At 35.2% G+C, this 18,047-nt stretch overlaps 1 protein-coding gene across 1 annotated transcript; it reads left to right on the top strand.

Annotated features, from left to right (window-relative positions):
- Nucleotides 1–1,993: 1,993 nt before the first annotated feature.
- Nucleotides 1,994–16,001, top strand: LOC115699369 (kinesin-like protein KIN-7O). The gene is made up of 32 exons (XM_030626729.2): nt 1,994–2,425; nt 2,509–2,598; nt 2,714–2,832; nt 3,013–3,126; nt 3,212–3,293; nt 3,719–3,786; nt 4,043–4,114; nt 4,271–4,416; nt 4,513–4,615; nt 4,997–5,077; nt 5,207–5,275; nt 5,380–5,439; nt 5,519–5,680; nt 6,398–6,454; nt 7,284–7,523; nt 7,650–7,712; nt 7,793–7,972; nt 8,209–8,313; nt 11,358–11,429; nt 11,589–11,738; nt 11,900–12,013; nt 12,112–12,198; nt 12,315–12,518; nt 12,596–12,784; nt 13,095–13,301; nt 13,404–13,493; nt 13,609–13,749; nt 13,826–13,920; nt 14,567–14,645; nt 14,870–14,995; nt 15,060–15,131; nt 15,461–16,001. Exons 1-32 carry the CDS (start codon nt 2,302–2,304, stop codon nt 15,686–15,688), a joined length of 3,789 nt encoding a protein of 1,262 aa, XP_030482589.2. The 5' UTR covers nt 1,994–2,301; the 3' UTR covers nt 15,689–16,001.
- Nucleotides 16,002–18,047: the final 2,046 nt, after the last annotated feature.

Raw genomic sequence — 18,047 nt, 5'->3', positions numbered from 1 at the left:
GTTTATAGTAGGACATATTGAGGAAGTTTAGGAAGGTTACAAAAAGCTTCTTAAGGTTATTTAGGACTGTTTAGAAGTGGTTTGAGTGGTTGTAGCAAAAGTTATGCAGGTTTGAGTGGTTGTAGCAAAGAGTGATTGTAGCAAAAGTTATGCAAGAACTCAAACTTGACTTAGTTGTGATAACTTGAATTTTGTTGTGAATTGGGTTAGGTTTCTTCAGGAAAAATTTTCATTATGACGTTTATAGGTGCTTTGCAAAATTTGGTAAGATTTAGCTCAAGATTGGATGAGCTATGAGATTTCCAAACTCGGATATGAAGGTTTCAGACCGTCCGATTTAGGCAGTTTTAGGACGACCATTTAATTTGATTCTTTATGAAAAATGTTAATTATGATTTTTTTAGGTACCTTGAAAAATTTGGTAATGTTTGGCTTAGAATTGAATGAGTTATGCAAGTTTTAAATCAGGCAGTCGAGTTTCGAATCGTCCGATTTAGGCAAAATTTGGGGGTCCGCTTTTAAAACGGAATGTCTATTTTGAGACTTTTCATGGGACCCCGATTGAGTGTTTTCTCAATACTTAGGGTATCTCTATGATATATATTGATAGAGAAACTTTTAGTTTTGAATTTAAGTCCCCAAAAGTGTTAGGGCAACACTGATTGGTTAGTCTAGAATTGTGACTTAGGACCTCCAATTACCAGCAACTATTTCCACTCAGTTGAGGCCTACTTGTACTGGTATTTTAGCCAGAGTTGATGCTGCCTGTAACTCTCTTGTTGCAGCTTAAGAGTCCCCAAGCTCTAACTTGCAGATGGCCAAGTTTGTGGATGAACAACGACTGAACCATGGTAGTTTGGTTATATTTGTTGATGTAGCTTGCAAGGACTTCCGTTCTACAACGAGAATTGTGATCACAGAGGGGGTAAGAAGTCGATTGAGGCGATGACAATCAGAATTGAGGCGAGTAACCTGTTAGAAGCGGAGACTTGGGCCTTGTTTCATGCGATTAATCTCTGTAGTACTCGTGGTTGGTCCCATGTGGTGATTGCCTTGGATTGCCAATCCTTGGTATCCATGATCGAGAAGCTCCGGATTGGCGCTTGTTGGAGTTTTTTTGGAAGTTGTGGATCTTCTCTCGGAGGTGGATATTTTGTGAGTTCCTTGTTCACGTAATGTACTTGCTCATAATCTTTCTAAGTAGGCTTCTAAACATTCTTTTTCTGGTTTTATTTCCCTCGAGGAGTTGGCCTCTCTTATGGCAATCTAGACTTGTTTTGTTTTGTTTCGCTCATTTTATTCTAGAATAGTATGTTTTAATATATTCAAAGTATTCAGTAAAAATAAAATAAAATTATTTAGATCCCCAATAGAGATGTCAAGGTGGCGTTTGGTAACACTTTTTTAATTAGTTTTCTGTTTTTAAAAGTAGAAAAATGAAAATATTTTTCAAAAACATGTTCTATAAAACTGTTTTTACTTTTCAATTTTATAATTAGAAATCAAAATTTTAAAAACAAAAAGAATCACTTTCAATATTTTTTTAAACAGTTTTTTTTCTTAATCAATCTTTTAGATTAGGACCAGACCCAGACCCAGACCCAAATCTCCTCCCTACGGCCCTGGCGCTAAACCCGACTTTTGACTTGAACCCGAATCTGACCCCGGACCTAGACCCGACTTAAATAAAATCGAAAAATAAAAATAAAAATAAAGTTTATAGAACACACTTTTGTTTTCTGTTTTTAAAATTAAAAAACAAAAGTGGTTACAAAACGCATTTTTGTTTTTCAAAAATAAATTTTTTAAAAACAAAAATTTTACTTTCATTTTGTGATTAAAAAATTAAAAAACAAAAGTGTTACCAAACGGCACCCAAATTTTTTGGAGTGAAATAAAATTCTCCAACTAAATTAATCATGTACTCATTCATAATAAGAAATTATGTAAGGTAATTTTTTTTAAAAAAATACCTACAAAATTTTTCCGCACGCTTTTTTAAATACAAATACATAAAAAAGCTTTTCCCTCCTTTTCTCCAAAGAGTAGGATCTCGAGAAGATTAGCCGACTGAGATTCATTTGAGGTCCCCAGATTGATTCTCTGCGTTCGGCTCCTCTATCTTCTTCCTCGTCACCTCCGTCTCTGCCGTTTCTACTCAGTTGTTCCGCCGCCGATTTCGGGAACCTCATCTTTTAGATTCGTCGAATTGGACCCATAGAAGGACTGTTCGTCGTGGACTGTACCTTTGCCTGAAACCTCTTTTCAGCGATATTTTCCGGCGGCGCATCAACTAACTCAATGGAGAGAATACACGTGGCCGTTCGTGCTCGACCTCTTTCGGTTGAGGATGCTAAGTCCAGTCCATGGCGTATTTCTTCCAACGCCATTTTCATTCCTAATCACTCCTCCAAGTTTGAATTCGGTAATTAAACTCATTAACCCTCTATCTATTTCATGTCTGATTGTGAGGAGTTTGTAATTTTTCTTTTTGTTGGGGATTATTAGATCGAATTTTCTCCGAAGACTGTAAGACTCTGGATGTTTATGAAGCCCGAACTAAAGAAATCGTTTCCGCTGCCGTTGGGGGTTTCAATGGTACGTATTCGAAGCATAAAATTGCACTTTTTTTTTGGGTGTTTTGTATTAATCTGTAATTTTCATTTTTTACTTTTAAGAAGACTAACTTTAGGTTCATTTGGCACATTTGTAGGAACTGTATTTGCTTATGGGCAGACTAACAGTGGGAAAACTTTTACCATGCGAGGCTCGGCTATGGAGCCAGGTGTGATTCCTCTCGCCGTGAGGGATTTGTTCAATACAATTCATCGGGTAATTGATTTGTTATGATGTTGTAGTCATATTCTTAAAAATTGGCACCTTATGGAAGTATGTTCGTTCTTTATTATAGTACAAGTATAATGCTAACAGACAAGTAATGTTAAAATTGCTGTCAGAAAGATTTGCTAGGATTTGTTTCTATGTTAAATAAATATTTGTTGTGCTTTTTAGGATGTAAATCGAGAATTTCTTCTGCGTATGTCCTACATGGAGATCTATAACGAGGAGATTAACGACTTGTTGGCTCCTGAGCATCGGAAATTACAGATTCATGAAAATCTAGAGGTACTGAATTTGTATGATGTGAGTATGTGACCATATGATGTTATTTCAGCACTCAAATGGTGATTTTCTCTCTTCATTTTTGCAGCGGGGAATATATGTGGCTGGGTTGCGTGAAGAAATTGTTGCATCACCTGAACAAGTCCTCAGTTTTATGGAGTTTGGAGAATGTAATTTCCTGTTTTACTTTCTCAATTGAATTATACGCTCTCTTTCTGAGCGTTAATGGAGACCTAAGAGTGCTTATTAACTTGTCTAAATGTATGCTTTGGCTTATATTGCTTTATACATTTCTCCAGTAGAATGCAACCGGAGCATCAAAATATTACAGGATCCTAGTTTGTTTTAGACAGCTAACATCTAAAGTCAGTTTGTTCCTGAGCTTTGTCCAGTCATGTTTAGCTTCTCTTGAATACCTGGCTACTTAAATTGTTTACATATTTATAATATGTTTCTCTTTTACAATGTGTAAGCACATGTTTACAATTCTTCTTTTAAAGCAAAATACCCTGGTTATCTAGATATCAACCTCTGTTAGATTTAATGTCTTTAATGCTGTTGATTAGTTTGATTATTTTGCGCTTCAAAATTTCAGCTCATCGGCATATTGGAGAGACTAATATGAACGTCCACAGTAGCAGATCCCACACTATTTTCCGCATGGTAATGTCATTATGTGTCTTCATCCGCACAAATTTAACAAAAAAATTGGAATATTATATTATGTATGCTTCCTAATATTGTAGGGTTAGGCAGTGAGCCTAGTTTCAAATAAAAAAAATGCATGCTCATTTGTCCACTTTACTGTTTTTAAAATATTGCAGATCTAAAATCTGATTATTTTTATTTGTCCTCATTTATTAAAATCAGGAATATTGTGTATGTTCATTCACTCACCTTATGATGTTGTAATCAACAGATAATTGAGAGTCGAGATAAAACTGAAGACCAAGACATCGGTAATTGTGATGCTGTTCGTGTTTCAGTATTGGTATGGCGATGCTCTTGAGAAAATGAGACTTTAGTTATTTTCCTGACTTTTGTGCTTATATTTTATGTCTGTGTTCTTTTTTGTAATTTTAATGAAGAAGAACATGTCCCTTTTCATTTTGTGATGTTTACATTGGATGCCCTTTCTTGCTTCTAGAATTTAGTTGACCTTGCTGGATCAGAACGTGCTGCAAAAACCGGGGCAGAAGGTGTTAGACTTAAAGAGGGATCCCACATAAACAAAAGCTTGATGACACTGGGAACGGTTATTAAGAAACTGAGTGAAGGTGTAGAGAGTCAAGGGTAGGCTCTGTCTGTACTTGTTAATGTCGGTGTCTAAATACATAGAAGTTGGTCTTATAATATAAGACAACTGACCGTGGTTGATATATAATGCAGGGGTCATGTTCCATATAGAGATAGTAAACTAACGCGCATTTTACAACCTGCTCTCGGTGGAAATGCAAACACAGCTATAATATGCAACATTACACTTGCACAGGTATTTTTGTTCACTGTTTTTGCAATGTTCAACTGATATTTATTTTGTTCCTGAGGTTTTATTTCCTCTTATTATTATTCTGTATTTTCTTCAGTGGCAAGTATGTAGGGTTAAATGGTACTATTTTTGCAGATATATATATATATATATTTATATTTCATAAAGATGTTGAGTAAATGCAAGTAATAGAGTTCAAATTATTGATACAGTCCTCATGGACAGATAGAGAAAATAAGCTGGGCACAAAGCATATTGTGTTAGTTTTCTCAATTTGTGGTGTCACCAAGACTATTTTGATCAGCACTTGCTATAAATGGTCTTGTTAATTGTTGTCTTGTTTTTAGTTGGGTTAAAGTTAATGTTGTACATCTTTAATGGCAGGTTCACGCAGACGAGACTAAAAGCAGTCTACAATTTGCAAGCAGGGCTTTGCGTGTTAAAAATTGTGCTCATGTCAATGAGGTTTTCTTCAATTATTTTTCTTTTTCTATAGTAAATTCGATGTTTTAGGTCTTTTATTTTTATTTCATTTTTTTTATATATCTGTGCTTTCTTACATTAATTTTAACTAATTTATTTTGTTTATGGTAGATTTTAACAGATGCTGCTTTGTTAAAGCGTCAAAAGAAGGAAATTGAGGAGCTTCGAGCCAAATTACAGGTTGTTCTACAATTTTTATTAATGTAATTATCTGTTACAAATAATATTCAATTTATAATGATCCATTTGAAGTAGTGTTCTTTTAACTTTTATCCATTCTTCAGGGTCCTCATTCAGAACATTTTGAAGAACAGATCCTCAATCTGCGGAATAAATTATTAAAGGTTTGAAATGTATGTTCCTAAGTTATTTCAGTTATGAAGGGTGGATCATATTCTTGAACATGCTCCACTTGTCTTGCAGACTGAGCTGGATAGGGAACGCATAGCTTTGGAGTTGGAAGAGGAAAGAAAAGCCCAAGCCGAATATGAGAAGAAGGTTCAAGAACAAGAAAAGAAAATTGAGAACTTGAGCTCAATGGTTTTGTGTTCAAATAGGGATGAAAGTCGAGATCGTTTTAGAAAGGTTAGTATTGATAAGCATAGTTTCACGTCTTTTGTGCTAAAAATTGTTATTAAAAATGAAGACTATAAAATAGTTAACATTATTTCTCTTTTACTTGGGATTTAGTTGTATGAATATTATTCTTGAACAGAAATAATACACCCAAGACATAGAATTGTTCCTGTGATGTGCTTTTCTTTTTATCAGACTTGATTCTGGCTTGTTTACATGACTTCCAAATTATGATAGTTCTCTGGCCTGTTAAAAGTACTGCCTATTAGCTTATATAGAGTTTTGTTGGTCTAGATAAACGCTCAGTTCTCAAAGTAGTAGTCACGATTGCATCTGCACTTTTTATCTGCATGAACTAGGGCATTGTGAATCAACCAAGCTTATGTGGTGTCTGCTCAAGGGTGTTCATAATTTGCTCTCTACCACAGAACTTTTGTTTGCTTATATACTAGACAGAGTTGTGTTTTTTAATTTTTATAAGTAAGCTTCACTAAAGGGACTGAATCTGAATTTTTCTTCTTACCAACTTGATAGGTTCTAGGTCTGAAATTAGTGTGAATAATGTGGTTGAATCTTTATTAATCTTCAACAAGAATGATAAGTATAGTAAAACCTAAGCTATTCGAGTCAGTTTGGAAATTCCACAGACAGTATTTTCACTTTCTTACACTTTCTTACACTTTCATTGTAATTTTTGTTAAAACTTTTCTGGTTTGCTGCCTCTAGGAGAAGAGGCGAGATACTTGGTGTGCGGGTAACCTCTCTCGGGAGACTCTTGAAGAGGTAATATTTTCTTCTTTTTCTAGCATGTGCGAAAGTTATATATCGCTGGTCATTTGTAATTCTGCAGATTATATTTCCTTGATAATTTCATAATAGAATTGTCTCTGTCTATGGGTTATAAACTATCCAAAGATTTTGTTTTTAATAATCTATACCATTGCTGGTCAGAGAACAAGTGTAATTATCAAGCTATCTTTTCAGATTAGGGAGATCAGATTCAGAGTGAGTTAAATGTGGTTTTTGCTGCCTTGAGCTTTTTGAGATGGTGTTCAAGTATTTGTTATCAAATGTTGTTGTTTCTATTATTATTTTTCTTTTTCGTATGAATGTATGTTTTCTATGTACACATGTATCACCTAGTTGATTTGGTTAGCAATCTGACATGAATTAAGTACATTAGGTTTTATTTGATGAGAGCTCATATGTTCTGCTCTATCGAAATATGTGGAATTCTGGAAGAAGATTAAATTAATTGCTAAATCAAGTTTTCCTTTTTTAATGTATAATATTGCTGACTAATAACAATATGAAGTTTATCTTTGGTGTGTTTAACATGATTAGATCTGGCCTACTTCTCTCGAGGTCATGAATGTGTTATTCGGGAGTAAAGCCAGCAAATTTTCATAGCTTGAGCACCAAAAATTTTCTACATATATGAATAAAAATTTCAATTAATTGCTAAAAAGTTCAATTGAAGCTTTCAATACTTCTTAAACAAGTAATAGGGAAAAACAGAAGGATATTAAATAGGAATACAAAATGTCTCCTGTGTAGTATAATCTTTAAGGCCATAAAAGTAAGGTTCTTAATACATGTATTTTGAATTCAGGTGTATTCTACCATGCAATCAGAGGCTTCTGATATAAAACCCATGAAAAAGAAGCGTGATACTGGACCACTTCTTCCGTTTGAGGCACTTATGGACAGCATCCCTGAGGATGATTCCTCCACACAAGATGAAGATAGTAAAAGTAATGCATCTGAGGAGTATAAGCTTCCTGATCCTTGTGTTTTATTGCATATAACAAACAGGAGAAAAGTGCCCGTCAGAAAGAAAGACCAACACTTGGTAGGTAACATTTGCCTTTTCTTACAGTTTTGTGTTTATAGCGCTGACATTTCCTCTTGTGTATGTGTGGTTTGTAAGATTTCCTTTTTCTCTTTTACACCCATCTTTGTATCTCATTCTTGGCAGGACAATGAAGTAGCAGATGTCCAAGCAGAATATGAAGATCTGTTTATTAAATTTGAAAGTCAGGTTGTTATCTCTTCTTGTTCCCGTGTTGTATGCAAATTTTAATCTTGGTTCTTATGCTTATTTATGTATTTTTTATGCAGAGAACTGAAAGTGAGATTCAAATTGATTTCTTGACAAGAAAGCTTGCTGAGGTTGATATAGTTTCTGGTGTTAAGGACTGTATAACCAATAATGCTACTGAAGGTACAATTACTGGGGATAGGAATTTGGATTCAAATGAGTCAGAGACTATTCTTGTGATTAAAAGGCTTCAAGAAAAGGTTTTTGTCTCTTTTTTCATTTTTTTATTATTTCTCTTTTCAGTCTCTCCCTCATTTTTTTTTTAATTTCAGTGACTGTTCTTTTGATAACAATCGTTCTTTTTCTTTTCTTTTTTTTTTTTCCTTTTTGTCGGGGGTTGGGATTTTACCAATATGAAAAAACTAAATCTGTTTGAAACTTTTTGCTTGTCCTTTTTATATACATTTTCCATCTATGTCTGTCTGTCATCTTTCAGATTAACAAGTTGGAAATGGAGAAGAATTCAAGCCAGGTAAACCTGGCAAGCATTGTGGAGCTTGCAACAGAGCAGAACATTTGTGCTCGCGAGAAGTTTGATGAGGTAATTAAAGAAATGACTGGAGAAAATTTCTGAATAGTAAACAATACATTATATTGGGACTGTACATAATATTCTACATAAAAGGTAGAAAATAAATTCTTCTAATTTTGAAGGAATTAAATACAGAAGAGTAACTGTGACCAAATCGTGTGATTTATTTCACAACTTTTATCAAATCACGTGGTTTGATTTCCTATTTGTCAACACTCTCCCTCAAGCTTGATTGTAGATGTTGATGAGTCCAAGCTTGTTCATAAGAAAATTAAATACTCGTTCAAACAATCATTTTGTCAGTATATCAGGGAGTTGTTGATTAGTAGCGCATATTTGATGTTGATAACTCTTCTATCAATCCTTTCTTTTATAAAGTGGCGATCCACTTCTACATGCTTTGTTTTGTAATGATGTATGGGGTTATGTGCTATGCTGATAGTGTACTTGTTGACGCAGAACTCTTAATTCTTCCAGTACTTGTTTTATCCAAATAGCTTCACATACTCCATGGGCCATAGCTTTGTATTTAGCTTTGCTCCTTGCAACAAATGTTTGTTTCATACTCTACCATGTTACCAAATTACCTTAAAGTAGGGTACAACAACCAGATGTAGATTTTCTGCATTTATTGATCCAGCCCAGTTAGCGTTTGTAAATACTTTTACTTTTCGTTCATCATTGTTTTTCTTGAAAAATAGACTTTTTTATTGAGTTTGCTTCAGATATCTCAAGATTCTGTAAACAACATTGAGATGACCTTGACAAGGATCATGCATATATTGGCTCACTAGACTCACAGGGCAATGTTTGGTTTAGTGTGTGAGAGATAGATAACCTTCCCTACTAATTGCAGCTATCTTCCTTTGTTGGCTGGTTTTCCTTCAAATAGTTTTTTCTTGTTCCCAAGCTCAATTGGGGATTTCCTAGGTTAGCAATGGGTGAGTAAATAGGAAAGGGAAAAGTGGAGAATGAAATTGTAACAGAGCAGTAGCTCTTGGCTTTGAGAGAGCACTAGGCCTCTCGAATACCCAGATATCATTATCAGTATAACTCTATTACTTTTTTGTTCTATGTTCCTGCTATTCTAGCCAATTTGATAGGAAATTCCTCTCAAGTGGTATTAGAGTACGATCTTGTGGACTCTGTCATGGCATTGGTGTTGCCATTCTTCAATGGAGAGGACCTGTATGGTTGGGTTCTTCGCATAGAAGAGTATTTCTAGGTTCATTGGACCCCAAAAAGAAAGAAGGTATCAGCTGCTCAAGGATGTTTAGTGGGTGTTGCTGGGTGGTTTCAAGCGGCAGAGGAACGAGATCCAATTAGAAATTGATTGGAGTTTCGAATCACGATGTTCAATTGTTGTAGTTCAATCGAAGATTATCCATACGATAAGTTGATGATGCTTCGATACGAAAGATCAGTGACATATTTCATACTCAGTTCGAGACCGACGAATCAATTTCCTGAGATTTCAGCAACTTTTCTTCAAGATTTATTCTTTGGTGATTTGCATGCTGAGATTGTAATTGAGGTGCGCGAATATAGACTGAAAACACTCTTGGATGTCATTGCCAAGGTGCTGATGGTGGAAGAGCAAATGAAGATGGCAAGAAAACTCATTAATGGTGGAGTTAACCAATCTTGATTCTCGACTGAGGCTGTGTAGACCGTAGAAGAATCATTACGACGTTCAAGTTTGAATGTGAAGTCACTACCCTTGAGGAGCTTGCCATCAACTGTGAAGGGGAGGCGTTGGAGAAGAAATAAACGTTAGCGTTGCTGTTGGAGAAGAAAGAACCGTGAACGACGACAGGCACGGTTGAGAACTACCTGCTGCTATCGTCAACGATGCACCTGGCAACTCTTCCAACCGCGCTCACTGGCGCTACGACTGATCTGCTGACGAAGGTGGCCGCTCCTACCAGTACTTTGAACGACGAGAGTTGTAGAGGAAAACTGGTTCGACGATAACCAGTTGAGAAGTAACCTATAAGCTGGAACTACCGGAAACAGCTCACATACATCCTTTTTTTCATGTTCTCAGCTAAAGAAAGCCGTGTGGGCTGACGTACTGGTGCCACCATTACCTCCGCAACCGTCTATGGAATTGGAGCTAGTAGTTCAGCCTGAGAAGCTTCTTGGGGTACGATCAGCCGGCAAAAGCAACATCTCAGCCTGGGAAGTTGAAGTCCTAATCAAGTGGCAAGGGTTACAATATTTTGAACCCACTTGGGAGTCTTTTGAGACCATAAAGCATCAGTTTTTAGATTTCAACCTTGAGGACAAGGTTTAAAATTGGGAGAAGAGTATTGATAGACCTCACATAGGGTTAACTTATGTGAGACGCAATATAAAGAATAACTAAGCTAAGTTTTTTTTACTTAGCTGAGTTTGTATTAGTGGATTGTTATGTTCTGTTTTGAGCAGTAGTTAGTGAGTAGTATAAATAAGTGGATGACGGTTGTAATAAGGGGTTTTAGACTCATGGGAGATTAGCTATCTCAAATTAGCTGTGATTCTTTGTATTCTTGAGAAATTAAAGAGCGTTTTCTGGTGTTGGTGTGAGCGTTATTGGCTGACATTTTGAGTCTTACCAGTGTGGAAGGTGGATTAATTTGCCCAAAAATCTAATATCTTTCCTTGTCAACTGGAATACGTTCTTCAGTTTTGTTTAGCCTTTTGTGGGGATCCATGGGTGTGTCAACCTAATATATATATATATACACAGTAGGTGGCTGGCACACCAATCCACAAGAAGATGAAAAGATAGAAACCCTAGGAATTCCACTAAATATATGAAAACGGAAAAACAATAGTGAAGAATAGAAATCTGTTCAGCTAAAGACAAAAAATAACTTCATAGTTTTCTACATATTGTTAATGATCAAATCGTTGATATGTGTTTGAGATTTTATTGTGTGAAGATAGTCTGACTATAATTTTTGATCAGAAGACCAACAAACAATATTCCCTATATACTTCACTATCTTATACAATGGTTAAGCTTTCTTCCATACTTGTGCGTAGTCTGAATACATTATCTATTTCAGCTCTATGAAAAGCTTTCGAATGCACGGGAGGAGGTTCGGGTCGCTCATGAACAACTTACTACTAATGAATCTGTAAGAAACAAGATTATTTATCTGTCTACTTTTATTTCCTTAGCTGTAATCATTATTTTTGGTTTCGATGTACATTTCTCTGCAGATTTTGTGTGTTCAGATGGGATTTAATTGTTAATTTGTAAGCCTCTTCAACTAACATATGAAAGCTTCTTCCAGGAGGAATATTCTGCTTTTATGGAAAAGCTTTTAACTGAAGTCCAAGATATAATTTCAGAAGTTCAGGACTCAAAAATGGTTACTGATGGTATCTCTTCATTTGTGGATGATGTCTCTGAGACTTTTGCTGCTGTGATTAATATGTTCCTTGTGAGTATTCTTGGAACATATGATAAGGCTTTTCCTTATAGCTATTTTTAGAGTGCCTTATGTTGTTAACTCGTCTTTCTTTTATTCAATATTTTGAAGTTCATATCTTTGTTGATTCTCTCATTGCCTAAAAGGTTAAACACTATCTACTGTAAACACAGGATTTCAAGACTTTGATTAGCCAGAGTTCTCTTCAAGAAAGATCAATTATAAGTAACCATGAGAATTTGAATTCTTGCTTGATGCAGAAAGTTTATAAACTTGAGAATGAGAAGGTATGATGATGTACGATGTGATTTACGAGTTTAAAATTTTTTAAGATCACTATTTTATCATATTGAAAAGAATCCTGTGTGTATATTTTGGGTTGCAGGGTCATTTGCATGATCAATTTGTTGATCTCCAGAACCAGATTGAAGAAATTAAACTAGAGGCTCATAACTCAGAGCAGTCTTTGAGAGTAAGTAATACACATGAACCAAGTATTATAGATAAACATACAATATAAATGCATGTAAACTGTATTTTCTTTTATCTGCAACATAATTACAATCGTACTTTGCTCTTTGTTCTCAGACACTTTTGGAACAGCAAGAGTTAGAAAAGGAAGAGTATATGTCTTATATTCAAATTCTTGAAAAGGAAATTTCAAGTATTTCGTCTTGTTCCTCTGCCAAGGAAAAAGAAACTTTGAGAAAAGATCTTGAAAAAACAAAAGTGAAACTGAAAGATGCAGAGTTCAAACTTAAGAACGCAATGCAGGAGAAAACCAAAATTGAGGTATATTGTGTATTTAGACATCATTATGTTATTCAATTTTAATAACCAACATTAACTAATTATCTGCACATCATTAGGGTGCAAAAGCATTTGCAGAACGAGAAATAAAACGTTTGCAGGGTCAGAACTCTCTCCTTGAACGTGATATTAACAAACGTGAGTCACTTGCTGGACGAAGGCATGATTCATTTGTAGATAAGAATTCAAAGATGTCTGATCCAAAAAAGTCGAAAGGTCTAACAGTGCCTTTTGATCAGACACTACAGGTAAATAAAGTGATTTTCAACACTTATGCTAGAACTGACTAGTGACTACGGTGTCATTGAGCAATAGTTCCCCCCCCCCCCCCCCCCTTGCTTTTTTGCTAAAATTAATGTTTTGTATAAAGGCGAAGCTAACCTATTTTGATGATTATCTTCCATTCTTTTAAAAATTCAAGGTAATTTACCTGGCCCAAAGCACAAAAGTTAGTATTGACTTGGTAGTGTGAGCTTATATAGCTTGTGGCCATGTTCTCTCTCTCTCTCTCTCTCTCTCTCTCTCTCTATACTTATTTATGTTTACTTCAATGCAAAGGAGGAGTACAAAAAGATGGAAGTTTATGCATTTGAAATGGAAACAAAGATTTCTTCTCTGAAAGAGGAATTATCAGTTATATGTGCGGAGAAGGAAGAGACATTATCCAGAAATGAAGATCTGACTTCTGAATTAGAAGCTTTGGCTGAGAAGTTAAATGATTCCAACACAGAAATGAATCTGTTACAGGAAGAAGTTTTGGTGCTTGTAAGGCTTTTTCTTTCTAGTCTGTCATCTTCTATTTCTTTTCAATGAAACTATTCGTGGTTTGTACACTTTACAATATCGAGACTTGTACTTCTCTTTCAGAAGCAAAAGTTGGAAGAAAACCAGTTTGAACAGCGACAAATGGAGAGCTCCATAAAAATACTGGTAGAAGAGAAGGAAGAATTGGCAATGGTAGTCTAATTTAGGGTTGCATAATCACAATAGATCAATTGAAATTTGAGTCTGCGTCTTCTATTTTTATTATTATTTTTAAAGCTGTTCATCTGTTTGATGCTCTGTTTTGCAGCAACTTTCACATTCACTGTTGGAAATGGAGGAAGAAAAGGCAATATGGTTTGCTAAAGAGAAAGCTACTGTTGAAGTCATAGATGAAAAAACAAGGTTATATAACACGGAGATTATGTCATTAACGAAAGAATTGTCAGAGGTGAGATGACTTAATCTTGATATATTAGTCAGCTTTCTGTCTATTCTGATTATAACTTATGATCTTAAAATGTTAGGTAAGAAACAAACTGGAGTCTAGCAGACAAGAAAGTGAGATTCTGAGGGAAAGAATGACATGCTTTGGGGAAGATTTGGCAAGGGAGAAAAACAGGTTTACTTAGCTTTTGATACGATACATAAACTCTATGAAAATAGTTATAGAATCAAGACCACAGCCAGAAGACATTAGTACAAAATATTAAGATTAAGGTGTAAGCCTCTCTTCTCCTCAACAAGGCACATGCCTTGGTGCACTCTTTAAAGGCGTGGCTCAAAAACACCTTTTTAAACATTGATTGTAATGGGGTATTGGTATTATATATATGATTTAGGGAAGGAAAAAATGGTGAATGAATTTGTACTTAGCAGTAGCTCGTGGCTTTAGGAGAGCACTGGGTCTCTCGAATATCCAGATTGCTCCTTGTTTCCTTCATTTTATCTTTTAATATTCAATTTAACATCACTTAGCTCTATTTTTCTTCTCTATCTGCTACTGTCCTTACCATATTGATAACAACTTCCTATAAGATGTCCCCTAGTTGTTCTTCAGTCTTCACATATCCTGTGGAGATCAAGGCTTGTTGAATTCTATGCAAGTGTGATTACTCTTCTGCTCCAAATTATGTTGAGATACAAGTTTATAGTACATTGATCCTAGGACTTTATAAATAAAAGTATATATATATATATCTTAAATGTTAGAATTGTTTTATTTGCTACTATAATCTTTATGTTTGAGCTGTAATTTTGGAATGCAGCATGAAGATTTTTATGGGAGCTAATCAACCAAGGAATGATGTAAATCAAAGTGCTATTGGGAATAAACAAGATCAAGAGGTGAGTTGCGTGCTTTGCTCACAAAAAATTGAATGGTTATAAGGGATGGTATGCATAGTCAAGTCTAATTTATATTTTCAACCTTTTTAATGTTGAACCGAACTTAGGCTTAGTATGGTCGACATTTATTTTGTTATTACGGTCAGCTATTAGCAATTCAATATCATCAGTCTAGAAAGTATGGTATTTCATTGGAGCAATCATTTTTTGTTTTTTGCTGACAGTGTGAGTGTCTCAAAAACGAACTTCATATTATGACGGAGGAAAGGGATTTATTAACAATTGAGATCCAAAAGCAGCAAACTCATGCAGCTGAAATGGAAATTCTGAATACAAGGTGTAACAGCATGGTAAGTCATGTCATACTCTTATTGGACACTGTTTTTAAAATGATCTAAATAAGTTTACTTTCAGTTGATGGAGGCAAAAGTTCAAGTGGACGAGCTGACTAGGAGAAATTCCAGCATGGAACTCAAGATGCACAATGTACGTACATTGCTTAGACTTTCTCAGCTATAAAAGAGTACTTTATTAAAAATTGAGACTCTGAACAGTCTTAATTTGATAGTGCTATGTTAATATCTTAGTCTGTTGAAGTAAATAAGAAGCATAGTGAAATTGAAGGCCACAACATAGAGAAAAAATTAAAAAGGGAAAGGATAGTTGTTAAATCAAAGTAGAATGGTAGTTTGTTACATGGTTTAGAAAGTTAAGATGAAACCATCATTATACAAGTTACATGTGTTCAAATTTTGACTAATTTATTCAAGTTTTATAATACAACCATTGTTTATTTATTTGGGTTGCACAAGCAGGATCAAGTTAACAACAACAAACAAGTGTCAAAACTGAAAATGAGGCTTAAATGGACGCAAGCAAAGCTAGATGCATTTCGAGATAGATTCAGGGAGATTGTAAATGAGACTGATCATATGAACAGGACATATGAGACAGCTGCAATGAAGCTGAAGGAACGATTGGCTTCCAAAGGAACTGAGGTCCTTAACCTCAAGAAGCAACTTCTTACTGTGAAGGAGCAATGAGCAAATTATACCCTCCATGGTAGCTCTGTTAAATATTTATTCAGGCTAGTTAGTTAGCATTTTTATGATGGTAAAATCTTTTGCTGTAATTTGGTTATATGCTCACTTTTGTAAATTTGAACTCGTAGGCTTTAATGAGACTTTTAAGGCTGCAAATATCTAGGGAACTCCATAAAATAATTAGATTAGGCTCGTTTGGTACGCTGCATTGTATTATGTTTTACAAAGTATGGTATTGTTTATAGCTGCTGTTAATAAATGTATTTATCTTTGTACAAGAACTATGATAGTAGGAACTTTTTTTTTTTTGTCAGGACACTAGAAAACTTGTTTGCCTTTTAATTTTATTAGTTTATTTATTTTTATTTTGTCTTGTAGAAAAAGAGATTAGTAGACTATCATTACTCATTTATATATGTAAAATACAAAATAATTATAAAACTATCTATGGTGTATCTCATCCAAATCACAATAGAAAGTTTTCTGTTACTAATATCTTGAGCCAACTAAGTTGACTAACATTCTGTTAAGTTATGAGCTTAATTTGGTTAAAAAAATGAGTTTGTGCTATATTTAGTCTATTATTTATAATAGTGTTCAAATGCACAATATGTAAAGTAAGTAAAATAATGATTAGTCATTTTTGATGTTTTATTAAAAAAATATTATTATTTTTTATTATTTTATTGTTTAAATAATAGTAATATGATAAATAAATTAAAGAATATAAAGTTTAGTAAAAATTAATGAATTGGAGAACTTACAAATACACTTTAAAATGGGAAAAAATTTATAAAAATACTAAGATACAATTTTTTATAAAAATATTGTGTTATAAGTTCTAAAATTAGAAAAATATTATGTTTTAGTAAAATAAATAAAAAACAACTCAAAACAATTTTAGAATAATTTAACAAACAATTATAAAATAACAAAAATATAACTACAAAACAACAGAAAAATAACAAAATATTGACCTTGTTGACCGAGATTTTCGGCAACTATTAAAATATGATTATAATATTAAGCTGTAAGAAAGCGAGATAAGGATTTTTACGTGGTTGGGGCGTTAATGAGCCTTAGTCCACGAGTCTTTGTTATTGATGGATGTATTTAATACAGATTCCACACTTGGGGGAATGTTACCCTTATAAATACAGAGAATGTTCTTGGTGAGTATTTACTCTTCTTGCTCATATGCAACCCAAGATTCTCGATCCCATTAAATGAGCTTTGAGGGGGTATTTATAGTGTTTTGGTGGGGTAATCCCTAGAATTGTTCTTACAAACGTATCTGTAAGTATCCATAAAGTTGGGTATTCCCAATGAATATACCATGGGTAATGCATGGTCAAATCTCTAGGTGCTGTAGGATTTTTATGAGGAATGTCCTTTTTGCCTTGTGATTATGTGACTCTTCGCAGAGTAGCCGTCGCTAGACTTAAATGATCATTACTGTGGCGCTGATGTTTGGAGGTTGTGCCGTCAGACTTTATTGCGTGTTGCAGTCCCAACACGCTTCCTCCCATGCAGCATTAAATGCGACTTGATTGCTCAGGAGAAGCCTGACACTTCGCGGAGAGGCTTTATGCTATGCGAGCTTCCGGGAGCACCTTGTACTCCGGGTGCCTCCTCCGGGACTTATGCCCAGGGTGCTTCCTTGTGGCATTCAAAGACTTAGCAAATATTTACAAGTTATCTGATCCACGTGTCCCTGCTTGATTGGTCCACGTATATTGGGCGAAATCAGGGGCAACATTTACCCCCCAAGCCTTGTTTACTTGAAAAATAAACCAAGGCTTGCTTAGGTGCCTCCGGTCGACTCCTCGGTTCCCTGGCTCAAGCTTAGAGCGCGTGGGGGCATATTTAATGATGACATTAAATGCAGCGATTCGCTTTTTGCAGAGGTGTCTCCGGCCGACTCCTCGGTTTCCCAGCACGAGCTTGGGGCGCGTGAGGGTGCATCTAATGATGGCATTAAATGCAGCGATTCGCTTTTTTGCAGAGGTCGATTCGTTTCACGCACCTTGATTGATGCGGCGCATTAATGGTGTCAGACGGATACTCAAACGTTTCCACCGCCTTTATGGCAACTCAATCTGACCCGTTGATCTTTGGGTATTTGAGTCGTGCATTTCCCCCACCGTACGATTGGTAGGTGGTGACGCCTGTTCCTCATGCATTTTACGAACCTTCTGAACACTTTGCCATTTTTTCCCAGTTCTTCCTTGCTTGCTGCTATCAGTCCTTCTCGTCTTTACTCGACTAAACTCAGGACCCCCAGTTCAACACTTCACTGTAAGTTTCTTGCATCCTTTGGTAATGACATGCTTTTACTTGCTTTGTTTGTTTTTTCTGG

Source organism: Cannabis sativa, chromosome 8, assembly GCF_029168945.1.
Source record: "Cannabis sativa cultivar Pink pepper isolate KNU-18-1 chromosome 8, ASM2916894v1, whole genome shotgun sequence".
In the NCBI taxonomy this organism is placed as follows: domain Eukaryota; kingdom Viridiplantae; phylum Streptophyta; class Magnoliopsida; order Rosales; family Cannabaceae; genus Cannabis; species Cannabis sativa.
This window is presented reverse-complemented; position numbering and strand designations above follow the sequence as displayed.

Coding starts and splice junctions, on each gene's coding strand:
- LOC115699369 (XM_030626729.2), top strand. CDS start 2,302: ATGGAGAGAATACACGTGGCCGTTCGTGCTCGACCTCTTTCGGTTGAG. Junction 2,833..3,012: donor TGTTCAATACAATTCATCGG/GTAATTGATTTG, acceptor TGTGCTTTTTAG/GATGTAAATCGAGAATTTCT. Junction 5,440..5,518: donor TGCGGAATAAATTATTAAAG/GTTTGAAATGTA, acceptor CTTGTCTTGCAG/ACTGAGCTGGATAGGGAACG.